We start from the raw sequence: 16,804 nt of genomic DNA, 5'->3' as shown, positions 1-16,804 counted from the left end.
ACACAGTTCTTGAACATTTGTGCTCTCTTACCCCCTCTCCCCAATTCTCCAGGAAAAGGCCTCTCAGTTCTGGAAATCAGAGTTCTGAATGGGAAATTTAGATGCCCAGGAGTGGAAAGTACTAGTGATTTGCATATGTCACAAGAGAGCCCTGAAAAGAGTAAAAAGTGGTTTACAATACGAGGAAGAAATGCAGAGCATGTTTCTCAGTTCATGAGAGGAAAAGTCTTTGCTTGACCAGAGATGGGACTCTTTCCAACATCTCTAAACTGACTGTAGTTTTCTCCTGAAATTCAAGTCTGAGGCAAAGAAAAAACAAACAAACAAACAAACAAAAAAATGGGGTGGGGCAAATGATAGCCTTCAGGAACCTTCAGCTTTTTCCACAAACTAGTCTCCGATGATTCTGGGAGGCACTTAGAAGATATGGAATTTGTGTGGAGAAAAATTAGAATCATTCTTTGTCTGTGATAGGAAGAGCACCAAAGCTGCTGACACGTGTCCGTGAGCTCTTTTCAGAAATGTTGTGGATGGCAGTTCTCAGAAGTCAACAGTGAGGTAGCCAGAGTCCTGCTTAGAGTTTTCAGAAATGGTCTTCTTAAGATATGTGCTCCTTATACAGTTCTCCCTGGGGCATTGCTGTTGCAGGGATTGTGGTGACCACCTGATTTTGAAACACAAATCTTTTGATTCTTTCAAACACCCAGAGGAAGATAAGGAGGATGCTGACATACTGGATCCAGGCAAACTTTATCATTTCCCAGAATCCTGGTAGATAAGTACGTACAGTTAAGGAGTCTCAGATGACATTTTCTAAGTTAATGTGAAACCAAAGTTTAGACAGGATATGGCAAAAATGTTTCAAATACCCTTAAGTTAAAATGGATAATAAAAGATTATTAAGACATAAATATGGATGATTTTGACCTAGAATTGCTCAGAAAGAAACAGGAGCAGGAAATGAATAATTTTTTTCCCCTGTATGAACAGCAGAAAGAGTCCTTTGTGTGGGGCTACAATGCTGTAGCAATTTCCAATCTACGGCTTCCCACATCTGTTCCTTCTTGGGACAACTGAGGAATCCTTTTCTTTTTCGAAACTGAGCTACTTTTGGCTCCTTAATAGAAAGGATATGAAATGACTTCCACGGGGTATCGGATGACAGCATTAATCACAAATGGAGCTTCGGCAGCCCTTCCCACCAGCCAGATGGGGTGGGGGTCAGTCAGGATGGTGGTTACTGCAATATAATCAGTAGTTAATCCATGAATGCTCTCTTTGGCAATACAATATTGAAGGCTATGAAAATAATCTTGATCTCTCAGGCAAATTCTGCACTTCAGAATTCAACTCAAATGATTCAAAAGGAAAATGAAATTGAATGTGCAAAGTTGCTCACACATTAGTTGTTAAAATACTTGTCAAAGCTGTTATGTTAAAAAAGATGTGGAAACAGTCTATGTGTTCTATAGCTGCTGAGTGGCTAAGCAAAGGAATACTATGCTACCACTAAAAATAATAACAGTTAAAACTTGGTAGCAGCATGGGAAAATATTTATCTTACAAAGTAAATAAAAACCAAATTGGATCCAAAAGTGTCTCTAAACTATGATAGCAGCTGTATTTAAAAAACAAAAACAAAAACAAAACAAAACAAAAAACCCCCCGCATCTAGACAAAAACTGGAAAGAATAAAGTTGATTTATAGTTTTTTAGTTTAGCTATAATGTTTTTTAGTTTTAAAATTCTGTTATTTTTGGTGTATTAGCGTATTACATAAAATTAGAAAGAAATACTGGAATCGCAATCCCCCCTACTTGTTAAATGTCTGTGTACGTATCCATCATGTCTGGTTGCCCAGTAATACTTTAGGTGCCTTTAGAGAAAACCTCAGACCACCTACCAGCCAAATGTGTGAGTCAAGCACATGGATGGCCTGAGAGTCCTGCCTCTGTAAGACACACTGCCTTCCAGCCAGAACCTTGCTATTCTCCTAATTAGATTGCTGATAAGGGGTGAGTCACTCACATTCCCTATTTCCACCTGAAAACCACAAATAATAATTTGTCTTTGGCTTCTTTTGTAAGTGTGGTAAAGGGAGCAAGTCAATTAAGCTTATATTTTAAAAAAAGGAAAACGATCAAGCCAGTGATGGGATAAATATGGCAAGTAATTGGCACGAAGCTGCTGGGCCACAGGAGTTGGGGGGTGGGTAGGGTACGGGTCTTTAGATCAGGAGAAAATGGACAAATTCTGGGCAGCCTGTTTGACTTACATCACTGAGCATTCACTGTTTTTGACATTTTCACCATGATAAAGGGTCCAGTTCTGTTTCTCTCCCAAGCCCCTACTAACCTGGAAAGTCCTTAGGAGACATCTGAATGAAATCTACTGGCGACTCACCATTCCTTTCCTGATAGGCAGCAACAATGCGGGTGAGGTCATAGTCACAGGCAAAAGGGCTGGTCCCATTAATTACAGACACCTGGGATACAGCAAGAGGATGGGATGTGAGCATCTGAGCAGCTTCTTCTCCTGTCTTTCTACTTTCCTGCCCACCCATGCTGATCTCAGAGACCACCCTCTCATTCTTGGTGGCTTATTCCAGTATCAATAATCTTTTCTTCAAGGATGAACGAACTTCCTGGCAACAATTTAAGTCATCTCCTCTCAGTTTTTCTCCTTGCAGGAATGGAAAGAAGGGGTTAATATCCACTTTTTACAGGTTTTCAAGCTGTTTATAAAATACCTCTCTCTCTATTCTAATCAGAGAAATAATTTCTTTAACTTCTAAAAATTAGACCATATTTTCAACTCCTCTGTCTTTTCCTTGCTCTTCTCTGGATGATCTCTAATTTATCTTTTAAATGTAGAGATGGAAATAGGATAAAGTGCAAATAATAAGCATGTAATCCTCTAAAGGAAATGACTTCCTGCTCTCTAATATCCCCATTGATATTAAAATGAAAGGTGCTATTGGGTTCTGGGTGAAGACTGGACTCAGGATGCTGAGAGCATAGGGGAGGCATTACAAAAGGGGGGGAAAAAAAGGGTTCTGGTCCAAGATGGCAATAAATTAACTTCCTAAATGCACCTCCTCCCACTGACACACTGCATCTACAGCTACACATGGAGCAATTTCCTCTGAAAGAAATCCAGAAACTAGTTGAGTGACTTCTACACATTGGGCAAACGAAAAAATATCCACATCACCCACATTGAAATGGATCTTGGTAGACACAACTACTGGGAACCACTACAAACAAAGAAGGTGGCTTGGACAATGACAAAGGTTAGCTCAGGCTGGGCTGATTGATAAAATTCATCTTCTACATGAGACCACTCCATCAAGCCTGAGAAATGGGTCTGTTTTATCTAATCCACAGAAACTAAAACAGAATCAAGGAAAATGAAGAAATAGAGGAATAGGTTCCAAACAAAAGAACAAGAAAAAACTCAAGAAACAGACTTTAATAAAATGGAGATAAGTGATTTACCTGACAGAGATTTCAAAATATCAGTCACAAAGATGCTCACTGAGGTCAGGAGAATAGTGCATGAACAAAGTGAGAAAAGATACTACAAGAAAAGCACAGGCCAATATCTCTAGTGAACATGGATGTAAAAATCCTCACCAAAATATTAGCAAACCAAATTAAACAGTACGTTAAAAAGATCAGACGCCACGATCAGGTGGGATTTATTCCAAGGATGTAAGGATGGTTCAACATCCACAAATTGATGATACACCACATTAACAAAATGAAGGATAAAAATCACCTCAGTAGATGCAGAAAAAGCATTGACAAAATTCGACATCCAATCATAATAAAAACTCTCAACAGGGTAGGTATAGAGGGAATGTACCTCAACATAATAAAGGACATATATGACAAGCCCACAGCTAATATCATACTCAAAGGTGAAAAGCTGAAAGTTTTTCCTTTAAGATCAGGAACAAGACAAGAATGCCCATCTTGCCACTTTTATTCCACATAGTACAGGAAGTCCTAGCCAGAGAAATCAGGCAAGAAAAAGAAACAAAAGTAATCCGAACTGGAAAGGAAGAAGTAAAATTGTCTCTATGAGCAGATGACACAATATTATATAAAGAAAATCCTAAAGAGTCCACCAAAAAACTGTTAGAACTAATAAATGAATCAGTAAAGTTTCAAGACAAAAAATCAATATACAAAAATCACTTTCATTTCTATACACTAACAATGAATTATCAGAAAAGGAAATTAAGAAAACAGTCCCATTATAATGAATCAAAAAAAGAATATAAAATACTTAGGAATAAATTTAGTCAACAAGGTGAAAGACTTGTATACTGGAAACTATAAGACATTGGTAAAAGAAATTGAAGACAGAAAATGGAAAGATATTCTGTACTCATGGGTTGAAAGAATTAATGTTGTTAAAATGTCCATACTAATAAATAGGTAGATAAGTAAATAAGTAAGTAAGTAAGTAAGTAAATAAATAAATAAATAAATAAATAGAATGTCCATACTATCCAAAGAAATCTATAGATTCAGTGTAATCCTTATCAAAATTTCAATGGCATTTTTCAAAGATATTAAAAAAACAATCCTAAAACTTGTATGGAACCACAAAAGACCCCAAAGACCCAAAGCAGTCTTGAGAAAGAACAAAACTGAAGACATCAAACTTCTTGTTTTCAAACTATATTTACAAAGCTATAGTAATCAAAACAGTGTGGTACTGGCATAAAAACAGACATATCGATGGAATAGAACAGAAGGCTTAGAAATAAACCCACAAACATACAGTCAGTTAATTTATGACAAAGGGGAAGAAAACAATGGGAAAGGGATAGTCTCTTCAATAAATGGTACTGGGAAAACTAGACAGTCGCATACAAAAGCATGAAACTGGACTCCTATCTTACACCATATACACAAATCAAATCAAAATGGATTAAAACCTAAACTTAAGACCTGAAATTATAAAACTCCTAGAAGAATATATAGGAGTATGCTTCTTGACATCAGTCTTGCAATAATTTTTTTGGATTTGACACCAAAAGTACAAGCAATGAAAGCAAAAATAAATAAGACTATGTCAAATTAAAAAGCTTTTGGACAGCAAAGGAAACCATTAACAAAATAAAAAGACAATCTACAGAATGGGAGAAAATATTAGCAAATAGTATATCTGATAAGAGGTTAATACTCAAAATGCATAAAGAACTCACACAACTCAATGGCAAAAAAAAAAAAAAATCTGATTAAAAATGGGCAGAGGAGCTCTTGGCGTTAGCGGCCTGAGGTAACCTCCGAAAATGGTTCGCTATTCATTTGACCCAGAAAACCTCACAAAATCATGCAAATTAAGAAGTTCAGATCTTCGTGTTCACTTTAAGAACACTCGTGAAACTGCCCTGGCCATCGAGGGTATGCATATCTGAAAAGCCACCAAGTATCTGAAGAATGTCACTTTTCAGAGGCAATGTGTGCCATTCCGTCGTTACAATGGTGGAGTTGGTAGCTGTGCCCAGGTCAAACAATGGGGCTGGACACAGGGTCAACGGCGCAAAATGAGTGCTGAATTTTTGCTGCATGTGCTTAAAAATGCAGAGAGGAATCCTGAACTTAAGGGTTTAGATGTAGACTCTCTGGTCATTGAGCACATCCAGGTGAACAAAGCTCCCAAGAAGCGGCACAGAACGTACAGAGCTCATGGCGAGTTAGCCCCTACATGCGCTCTCCCTGCCACACTGAGATGATCCTCACTGAAAAAGAGCAGGTGTTCCTAAACCCGAACAGGAGTTTGCCCAGAAGAAAAAGATACCCCAGAAGAAACTGGAGAAACAAAAACTTATGGCCCGGGAGTAAATTTAGCATCAAATAAATGGTAATAAAAGTAAAAAAAAAAGGCAGAGGAACTGAATAGACATTTTTCCAAAGAAGACATACAGGTGGCCAACAGGTACATGAGAAAGTGCTCAACATCACTAATCATCAGGGAAAAGCAAGTCGAAACCACAATGAGATATCATGTAGCAGCAATTACCAAAAAGAAGAGATAACAAGTACTGGCAAGGATATGAAGAGAAGAACCCTTGCTCACTAAAGTGAAGCTGCTACAGAAAACAGTATGGAGGTTCCTCATAAAATTACAAATAGAATGACCATATGACCCAGCAATCCCACTTCTGGGTATATATCCAAAGGAAATTAAAATAGGATATTGGAGAGCTATCTGCATTCCCATGTCACTGCAACATCATTTGCAATAGCCAAGACATGGAAACACCTAAGTGTCTGTCAATGGATGAATGAATAAAGATGATGTATTGTGTGTGTGTATATACACATATACACAATTATTATTATTATTCAGACATGAAACAAGAAGGAAATCCTGCCATTTGCAACGACATGGATGAAGCTTGAGATTATGCTAAGTGAAATAAATCAGACAAAGATTAATACTACCTGGTATCTATGCAGAATCTAAATACAAAGTCAAATTCATAGAAACAGAGTACAAGTCTATGGCCATGCTACCCTGAACAAGCCCGATCTGGTCTGATCTCGGAAGCTAAGCAGGGTCAGGCCTGGTTAGTACTTGGATGGGAGACCACCTAGGAAGACCATGTGCTGTAGGCATAAAAAATAAAAAAATAAAGATTGTAAATTGACAAGGTCCTTGCAATCTGTGAGGTTCAACCAAGGTTCACTTAAAAAAAAAAAAAAAAAAAAAAAAAGGAAAAGAAAAAGAAAAAGAGTACAAAAGTAGTTGTATACTTTAAATAGCTTACAATTTTATTTATCAATTATACTTCAATAAAGAAAAAACCAAGCAAAGACCTTTTCCAAGCCACCCCCCACAAAAAAAAGTGCTATGTTAAGTTTATATCTTACAGTCTTCCTCCTTTTTTTTCAACTTATATAGATTATAGCTAGGGTGACCATGAATCCTAGTTTGTCTGGAACAGTCTTGGTTTATGTCTGTAATAACGGACATTATGTCTGTAATATCCCTCTTTCCTTTTCCTTTTCCCTCGGCCTGACTTGCATGGGCTCCCCTGTGATAAAATAAAGCTTAGTAATCAAAGTTCAGATGCATAAGTTCTGGCCTAAGACAGACAATTCATGGCTCTGTTGCTTTCAAGCTGTGGGACTTTGGAAAAATTAATTAACCCCTGTAAGTCTGTTTCCTCACGTGTAAAACTAGAGTTATGCTTTCAATATAAATCTGAGCGCTTACAACATGCCAAGCACTGTTTTAGGCACTGGGGTGCAAGTATAAAGATGTCAGTGCTTTTACCACTGAAAGAGAAAGCAAGTAAACAAAACTGAAAACATACCTTTATATATCAGGTGAAATAAGAAAAGGTAAGGGGTGACAAGGAGAGAGAGAGGGGAATTCTGTTTTAGAAAGAAGTGTCAGGGAAGGACTGGGCTCAAGGACATTTGAACAGGGACCTTAATGGAGAGGCAGAATAAGCCATGTGGACAGTTGGCAGAGGGAAAGGCAAGGGCAAAGTCCTAGGCAGGAGCTGCTTCTCGGGTTTGAAGAACAGCACAAGGCCGGTGTAGCTAGAAAGAGAAAGGGGGACAATGGTAGGACGAGCAGCTAGAGAGCTGGCAAATGACAGAGTAGGCATCTCCAGAGCTTGCTATGATGATTGCATGAGATGATATATTCAAACTTCTTGACTCAGGACTGGCAGATGTTATGTGTTCAATCATCAGTCGTTAATTTATTTTTTAAATGTTTTACACAAACTGAAAAAAATCTCTTGGACTGTGGTATGTACATGTGTTGTGTGTATGCATTTGAAAGCAATCAACAATTTGGTTCTTAGATGAAGACAAAGATTTTTTTCCCTCTTTCTAGGTATAAATACAGGTGTATGTGTCTCCATTTTTTGAAAGAATTTATGGCACGAATTCCTCGGAAATCCTCTTCTGTGCCACCCACTGGAGTTCCAACTTCCATTTCTCCCTCTTCAAAGACCTGATAAACAGTAACATATAGAAACAAAGGAGATGGACAAGGAGAAGCATCCTTACGTTGTATCGAACGTCTAGGCCACTGTAGCTTAGGGGCTGCTTCTGCTGCAGCCTCAGGTCTCCATTCACATATAACTGGGACCCTGGAACAGCGAAGGAGGATTGGAGAAACGCCATGCTCTGCATCACGAATGTCGACATCCTCTGAAATCATTAGAGGGAGAGGTAATGCCAATTTCGGTCAGGCCTGAAGGGCTCTGGGTTCTAAGGGTCACCTGTATGTGGTGAAAGCCTAATGGTCCTTCACATACTTGGCTTCTCTGTGCAGGATGCACTCTGTCCAGAACCCTCTGAGCTGTTAATAGCTCATACGAATTAACATAGCTCCCAAAACATTTGATTTGCCAGAGTTAAATCCCAAACTACATCTTAGAAAAGAGCCTTTTTCTACAATGTGGGTTTTCCCAGAAATCAGAGAGAGGGCTCTGTTCTATTAAAAGACAAAAGGGAGAGGACAGGCTTCCCTCGGGAATTGACTCACGTGCAATTGGTAGGAGAAAGTCAAGATGAGCTGCACGCCAAGAACATGCTCCGTGGACTGCAGGGGAAGCTCCAGTTTAAAATGAAGCATGTCCATTTTCCCATCCTGGTTCCTGTCTTCTTCTCTAGTCTAGGAAACCCAAAGAAGGCCAGTGACCTTGGTCCTTAATAAGTCAGGAAGAATCCATATCACTGTTTTACATACACAATGACCCACTGTTCTGCCACACACAGGTATTATCTCCCTTATCAAAAGGAAAAGAAAAATAAATAGGTATGAGTGAATCGATATTGAGAAAAGAGACACAATGTACAAGGCCCCTGAACTTTGTACTTAACGCTTTCAAATATTCAGGAACCAAATGAATGGGAACTTGAAGTGGCAATAACGACAATAAACATCCGGATGGTATTTTTCTTTTTAGTTGTTCTCATTTGATCTTTTTTGTTTTTGTTGTTGGTATTTTCTTTCTTTTTTCATTTTTATAAACATGCCTGTGTTTGCATGGAAAATTTAACTTGCACATCGGAATTGTCTTCCGCTTATCTGGAGTCAACATTTTTAAATAGAAAAGAAACTAGTACTAATCTCTGCATTCCCCAGACTCAGCAGAAAAACACCAAGCTCTATTTATATACCCTTTAACCACAAATGTCTTTGCTTCAGAGTCTCAACGTTGGACTTCATCTTACCATTGTCAGGATTTTAAAGCCTATTGCATCCTTTAGTACCAATCAATAAAATGATAAAAAGAGATAAAATCAGTAAGCCATTAAAAATACACAGATACTCTATAAATTAGGACATGAAAGTGGAGCAAAACAGAAGAGGGAAAAAGACAAATTACAACTCATAAAAAAACAGAACAAAACCCTGGTATCCAGTCTTAACTATGCATAGTCTTGTCTCACAGCGATCCCTAAAATGTTTAGCAGGAAGGATGGTTACTGAAACGTGATCACTGCTGATGTGATTCCTGGCATGATTCTGGATCTTCTTGCTACAACTGATCTTTTCCCAGTGTAGGTTCCCAGAAGGATTGCACTATGGTGTATCAACATTCCTATCTGAATTCTCCATCTACTGATTCATTTCTCTTTCCACCGATACCATTATGTGAGGAAAAGATTCTTTGTTCTTTTTCAGGCTCATAAGATTGTTTGAGATGGAGATACCTAAGTTTTCAGAAACTTTCAATCGTTTCTTTCCTTCTAGACAATAATGTCCTTATCCTAGGCCTTGTTATAGAGAAACTTATCCTCTCTCTTCTGTTGAAGACTATTTTCTCTGTCCTGTTTCATCAGCTTTGCAGGTGCAGGGGAGGCATATCTGTTACCAGGGCTTGATGATCAAGTTACTGAAGCAATTATGTATTAGCAATTATGATTAGGACAGAAAAGAGGCTGCCTTGTCTTCCCATGAATTTTCTTCAGTTGATATCTGGGAAGACTTGGAAGACAAAGTCAGGTTAACTCTCTGGAGTGGATCCATGCCTTCTGGATCTTTCAGGTTGAACAAGACGACAAAGATCAAAGTTCTCAACTTGCAAGAGAGGATAGTGGTCAGGAGGGACTTGCCAGAAGAATCCGGACTCCAACACAGTGCGGGAGGGAGAGAAATGCAATTCATTTGGTCTTTAAAATAAGTCTAAGGTAGGCAGAGCAAGTATTATCCCCATTGTATGGATGAGAAAATCAAGGCTCAGGGAAGTGATGGGACTTATTGAGAATAGCTAGTAATGAAAAAGACAGGATTTGAAACTGTATCTTTGACTTCAAATCTGATTCTCTTTCCAGGGCTAAAATGTTCAGACAAAACAAAACAAAACAACAACAAACAACTCAAGAAGATGTTAGGTAGGACAAATCTTTTTGCAAAAAGCCAGTGTCGGAATTATGACTATAAGTCTGTATATTCGTTGTACACACACTTTTACTCCAAGTTCACAGAGGACAGAGATTTGGCACCGTAATTAGTGTCTACTTGTTAAATTCATTCATTAATCTGTCAAGCATTTGTTGAGGGCCTACTATATGTCAGGCACTATTTCAGGTGCTGGGAATATAACGGCAAACAAAATAGACAAGGTCCCCACCTTAATGGAGCTTACATTCCCAGCCAGCTTACATTCCCAATAAACAAATACATACATACCAATATTACGTAATGATAAGTGCCACAAAGAAAAATGAAGCAGGCTGAAATTACAGAACGACTAGTAGAATTCTTTTTACAGAAAATATTCAGGAAGACCTGTCTGTTGGAAACCTGAATGAAGTGAGGTGAGGAGGCATGGAAATATCTGAGGGAAGAGTGATCCGGGCTAACAAAGTGAACATTAACAGAGTAAAAGTGGGTTAGTGTTTAAGAGAGTGTAGTGAGGCCAGTGCAGCTGAGCAGACGAATGAGATGGAGGGTAGTGAATGAAGAGAGCCATGGGGATAAGTGATGATGCAAATGGTGTATCTCCCACAATGACCTCTCTCCGCGTTAAACTCTCACTCCCATAAGGCTGGCAAGGTGGGCTACATTTCTATGCTATCACTTGGACCACTGATGAAATCAATTTTTAATTCAAGGTTAACACATGTGCAACAGCTATAAAGGCAGGCATTAAAAGAGCTAATACTTCTTTAATACAAGTTCAAGGTGAGTATCTAAAATCAAGTTGGTCTGGCTAAGGTAATTCATAAATCACACTATCACCTTGTTTCTATAAGGTTTATGTGTAATTTGGACCAACTTTTATATCCATTGATTGTCCCATCTTATCCCCGTGCATATCCCAGAAAAGAGATATTAGTAGTTATAATAATAATTAGAGAGGTAGGTACTATCATGCTCTTTATATAGATAGTTACATTGAGGCTGAGAGAGGATGTGGAACCCGATGACAGAATTGGGGCTAGGACTTAGGTTTGCTGACTCCTGGTTCAGTGTTCTTTCTATAACAGGCCACAAGAACCCTAATCTCAAAAATTCCTGGTGGTTAAAAGAGGATCATCCTTTACAGATATATGTGAAATCAATACTAATTTACTAGATAGGATAAATACAGGCATTATTGGATTTAATCAACCTATATCAATCAGGGTCCAATCAGGAAAACAGAACCGAAACAATAATTTAACAGAGGGAATTTAGTATAGGGGATAGTTAGTAACATAGGTATTAGAGGGCTAACAAGGCTAAAAGGGAATGCCGTGATAAGACAGAGAGGGTAACTGCAGGAAGCAGCTCCCATTCTAAAGGCTGGAGAAGGGAAGAGGCTGGCACTACCTCAAGGAACTGGGATTCAGACCTTAAGAAGAGAGTGCTGCCCAGCTAGCGCTGATACCTCCAGAGCTCGGAGAAGGAACCCACTAGAGGAAATCAGTAACCTGGAGGAAACTTACTCCTTCCTGTTTGCATCACCCCAGCAATGGTTCTTCACCCTGGCAGCAGCAACTGGTGGCAGTTTCCGGTTTTTTCCTACTCCCAGAACAAGGCTCATCATGCCTCCTATTGGCAGAACGTACCAGGAAGCCAGTGGGCAAAGGAGAATGTGGTTTTCAGCATCTCTGCATGAGCATCATAAAGCAAAGGATAGGAGGGTGGGTTTGGAACTGCAATGAGACCTGAAAACTACACAATCTGATAGTAAGAGTTGCTATAAATAAAAGGAATGCCGTTTTTTTCTAAATGCCCTGACTTGCAAGATTTTCCCCGTCAAGGATTCTACAGTATCTCATGGTTTGTTTTCATATACCTTTCATTCTTTTGAGTTGTATATATACTTTTTTATGCCTACAGCACTTGATCTTCCTAGGTGGTCTCCCATCCAAGTACTAACCAGGCCCAACCGTGCTTAGCTTCCGAGATCACACAAGATTGGGCGTGTTCAGGGTGGCACGCTCATAGATGAGTCATATTCTTTTATTAAAGGATAATTTTCCTAGTTTAGATCAGTGTTCATTTTACCACACATTTGTCATCGAGTGTTCCATTTTTTTCTTTTTATGCTGAAAATATCTTCGGCATCAGTCTTTGGGTCTCCTGCAAAATAGGGACCACTACTGCATGGCTCCTAGACTCATCAAATCCTTGTTCCCTGTATTTCAAGGAATCTAAGATACCATCAATTATAAAATGCACCATTATTTTATGTACAAGAAAGGAGAAGTTTCCAATTATACTATGACACAATGTTTCTAAACACTAGAGTATTTATTTTATACTTACTGAATGAGTTTTTAGACTTATTATTTACATCAGATATCATACTTATGCACATAGAAAAATATATGTGAAATTGATTGACCCAGGGATTCCTAAAACTTCTTTAGATCATGATTCTTTTGAATCGCTTTTTGACTCAATGATATACATACCTTTCTATGCAATTTTGTCCTTTGTGTCACTAAGCACATTGATGATAAAGCATTTTTTTTTTTTTTTAATTCACAAAGGGAGCAAGAATCCATTGGTCTGGACTCTTGAACATGCTTTAAAATTATGTGGAGTTAGCCTATTTTTTAATGTCTCTTGAACCTACCCTTATCCGCTCTGCATTTAGCTCTTTAGGGGTTAGAATAATATTTTACTATCTTATTTTATTTGTCAAGTTTACATCAATAAAGCTGAAAACAAAACAGCAGTAGCAACAACAATGTTTCACTATCTCTGGATTTTCTTTCAAATTGCTGATGTCCCTTCTGCGACTTTTAGTGCAGGCACTTTTGATGTTTTTGCATGTGTAAGGTAATGAGGACTATGTCAAGCCTGTCTCCTGGCCAACAGCTACTGTAAGATACCATGGATAGGAAGACACGCTGATTTTGGAGATGTGAAAAAAAGGTGTCTCAGACACATACACTTTCCATTCATCTTCCTATATCCTCCTATAGCCTTCAGCCCCGACACTCTCTGGGTTCACAGATGCCCTAAAGAGCAAAGTCAGGCTCATTGAGGGAAAAGGACTATCTGTGCTTTTTTTCTTCTCAGAAACAAGGAACAACAAACTTGACTTTTAAAGCATCAAAAACATGAAGACTTTAGAGATGCACAGGTGAGCTGACCAAAGCAGAAGCAAGGCCATTTCTGACTTCTGAGACATGTTCCCAAATTAGCAACCTCCAGCATTTGCTTGAACATTGATCTAAAACCACTGTTTCCTTGGCTTCTTGGATGGTTTCTTGGATGGGCTATAGTCAGTCTACCTTTATATTCAGAGTTTGAAAAGTATTTTGTTGCAATAGGGTTAAGATATAACATATAGAATAAGAAAACCTTGAACTCAGCCAGGAAGGAAGCAACTTACTAAGAAAGACTAAATGACAAGGTCATAAATTACTTATAGACTCTGGCCTAGAATGGAGGGAAAGGAAAAAAAGATTAAGAAAAAGGAGCTTTGGTCTTATAGTTTACAATGTAAAATTGCCCAGTATTAAAGAGGATTAATAGCTCTAGGCACCATAAAAACACCCGGTAGTCTTGGCTTTGCAGATTTAAAATTGGAACACATACAAGAAGCAGGGGGAACAAGGGCAGTGCTCTCAAGGGAGTAGTTTCTGATTACAGAGATAAGAGGTTCACTAGCAGTCCAACTGGGAGTCAACTAGTTGTGTGAATGAACAAGTGAAAAGAATAAATGAATGAAACCTAATGTTATATCCTTGTTTTCATGATTTCTTTAAGTTTTCATGATTATTTCTTAGACTCAAATAGCCATAAGAGTATGATAGAGAAGAATATACAAATGTAAAGAAAAAAAATTGCTATTCAAAATTGAAGACAAGGAATGCTAACCTAAAGTAAAACTAACAAGTTAAGTTTTTGCTTGTTAGGAATAAAAAATTTTTTGTTTCCACTTTTGGAAACATGCACTTGGAACACAAGCATACCTGGACACTGGCCTCTTATCCACAGTCACCCTGTGACATTATAATCTCAAATAAGAATAAAAATGGGTAATATGTCATGATTAGTGAGGAGCTATTGAAATAAATTTGTCTCCTATTCCAATTATACTTTAAAAATCAATTTAAAAGTCCTGATCATTGAAAGAATCAAAGAGTTCAACGACGTTTGTTACAAAATCCAGCAGACTTCAACTCTTTGGCAAATATTTTCATCTCATTTCAGGCATTCTCTGTTGACTTCCCAACAAAGATGGAGATTTAGTTTTCTTCCCTCCACCTTCCACCATGTCCCATCCCCCCTATAGTTTTTCCATCTCCCCCCATAGTTATACTCTCATTTGAATATGTAAATCCTATTCACAATTCTGATTGCTTTTCCTTTCTCATTTTTTCCTTACTTTATATTTCTCTAGGGTTAATAATTATTTTATTTGCTTTCTTAATTTTCTATGTACCTATACAATTTCAATAAACAGCTTTTATTGCAGTTCCTCACAATTTGATGTTTAAAGGATCAAAATTTATTGAAAATCTTGTTCACTGCAATATTCTCTCTAATAGTGAAAAAGCAAAAGAAAATCAAATATCCACCAACGGGAACTGGTTAAATCTATTACAGGTTTTCCATATCATGAAATACCTTGCAGATCTTAAAAATAACGTTGATTAAAAAAAAAGCATCGATACATGTACCAAAATGAGCCTTTTACCTGTAACTCTAATATATTACAATGAGCATGCATTTTTGTAATCAGAAAAAAATATAAGAAAATTTAAAGTAATCAGAAAAAAGTAATCTGAATTCTATTTTGTTTGTAGTTATTCATGTGGATGCTGGAAAAAAATCTGATATATTTTTTCAGCTACAAAAGTTTGACTTGTAGGCCAATCATCTCAGAGCTGTCTAGAGATTCAACTTTGGAAGAAAACCAGAATTTTCATACTTCTAAAGAAAAACGTTTTTTAAAAAATGAGTAGAAAGGGAGTGCGTGTAAAGGAAGTTCTCACTTATTCTGAGCCAAATACTAAATCACAATCAGTAAAATGCTTAATTTTCATTCTGGACAGCTGCAGGATGGAGCAGCATCTAATGAAACAAGCCCAGGGAGGCGGAAATGGACCATTCCGGGGAGGTTGCTTAACCAATCAGCACCTAGGCTTCCAGGTGTCAAGTCTGCATAAAAATACCTGCCTTTTCCGTTCCAACGATGTCCATGAACAATTGCAGAGACACGAAGGGGTTGTATGTAACAAGAACACCGCTCGTCCTTCATTGACTTATAAAGGCACATTCTCAACCACCTTTCTATCAGCCCAGACCAACGGAAATGACGGGAGCCAGAAAGAGAATGCCACTAGCTTCTGGGCTGAGTCAGGAAGCATAAGCTGACAGCAGTGGCTAACTTTCTTGGGGTTGTGGACAGCTTGGAGAAGTCGAATGAAACGAGATTTACTCCCCAGAAAATTAAACGTATGTTCAGGCCACTGAGCCTGTGTACACACAACTGAACATGGGTTCGCGCCCCAAGCTGGGCTCCCCGGGGGCGCGGCCGCTCGCTCCCTTTCCTCTAGCCCCACCCCCGCCCAGTCCCGATGGGCAGGAACCACGCACCGAAACGAGCGGGACACGCAGGTGATCCCCTTGCAGCCGGTTGAAGGCGGGGAACGTGCTCCAGGCGAGGAACTCGCCACGCTCGGGTTCCAGCAGGGCCACGAGCAGCACTTGGTGCTGGAAGGCCACAGTCGGCTGCTCTTCGTAGCTGCTCCGCTTCAGCCAAAACCCTGAGGTAAAGAGGGCGGGAGGGCGGTGGGGGGGTCAGGAAGGCCCGCGCGGGCACAGCGGGCTGCGGGGAACTGTGTCGCGCACCGGCCGGGGAGAGGCTCACCGTGGCTCCGAAAGGCCACCAGCAGCGGCGGGATGTACGTGAGCGCGGTGGCCAGCAGCAGGAACAGTGCGGCCTTTGAGCACAGCCCTGCGCGGTAGCCGCGCTCGGCTGGGTGAGAGAAGAGCTCGTAGAGCGCCATGAGCGCGTGGCGTGTGGCAGCGCGCTCCGGACCTCCCCTCGAGTAGGAAGTGACCACCAAGTTTGGCTTCTCCTGGTTGCCATAGCCTTGGTCTCCACGGCAACCGACGGCGCACGGACAAGAACCAATAGCAAGGACGCGGGGCCTTGGTGGGGGCGGGGTTAATGGGGGGCGGTGCCCGCTGGGACTGTCGACCTCGCTTTACACTTTATGAGCATTTTCCCAAAGGCTGAGTGTAAATAGTGTTGCTGTGCACCAAAATCGTAGCTGTCGCCCGTGTTAACATTTGTGTAAAATAATATTTTCTTAAAAGTTGACTAAATTAAAGACCTGCTTATGTGTTATTAAGT

General features: G+C 39.4%; 1 protein-coding gene and 3 pseudogenes across 2 annotated transcripts; 2 read left to right on the top strand and 2 right to left on the bottom strand.

Moving 5' to 3' along the window:
• Positions 1-171: 171 nt before the first annotated feature.
• Positions 172-16,526, bottom strand: TMEM231 (transmembrane protein 231). 2 transcript variants are annotated; one of them, XM_039881035.1, is made up of 7 exons: positions 16,316-16,526; positions 16,042-16,211; positions 8,530-8,658; positions 8,049-8,192; positions 2,356-2,485; positions 1,135-1,240; positions 172-779 (listed from the first exon to the last, which is right to left on the bottom strand). In XM_039881035.1, the coding sequence occupies exons 1-7, from the start codon at positions 16,452-16,454 to the stop codon at positions 599-601; spliced, it is 999 nt and encodes a 332-aa protein (XP_039736969.1). In that variant the 5' UTR covers positions 16,455-16,526; the 3' UTR covers positions 172-598. The 2 variants fall into 2 exon arrangements, with proteins under 2 accessions (XP_039736969.1, XP_039736970.1); XM_039881036.1 differs by having other exon boundaries at positions 2,404-2,485; positions 16,316-16,454.
• On the top strand, positions 5,294-5,895 carry LOC120617356 (60S ribosomal protein L17-like; annotated as a pseudogene).
• Positions 6,520-6,638, top strand: LOC120617454 (uncharacterized; annotated as a pseudogene).
• LOC120617427 (uncharacterized) lies at positions 12,313-12,431 on the bottom strand (annotated as a pseudogene).
• Positions 16,527-16,804: the final 278 nt, after the last annotated feature.

This window comes from Pteropus medius, unplaced genomic scaffold (genome assembly GCF_902729225.1).
Source record: "Pteropus medius unplaced genomic scaffold, Ma_sr-lr_union100, whole genome shotgun sequence".
Taxonomy (NCBI): Eukaryota; Metazoa; Chordata; class Mammalia; order Chiroptera; family Pteropodidae; genus Pteropus; species Pteropus medius.
This window is presented reverse-complemented; position numbering and strand designations above follow the sequence as displayed.

Excerpts from the sequence above, each read along its gene's own strand:
- TMEM231 (XM_039881035.1), bottom strand. The coding sequence starts at position 16,454 with ATGGCGCTCTACGAGCTCTTCTCTCACCCAGCCGAGCGCGGCTACCGC. Across the intron at positions 16,212-16,315 it reads GGTGGCCTTTCGGAGCCACG|GGTTTTGGCTGAAGCGGAGC; the intron begins GTGAGCCTCTCC and ends TCTTTACCTCAG. Across the intron at positions 8,193-8,529 it reads CTTTCTCCTACCAATTGCAC|AGGATGTCGACATTCGTGAT; the intron begins GTGAGTCAATTC and ends TAATGATTTCAG.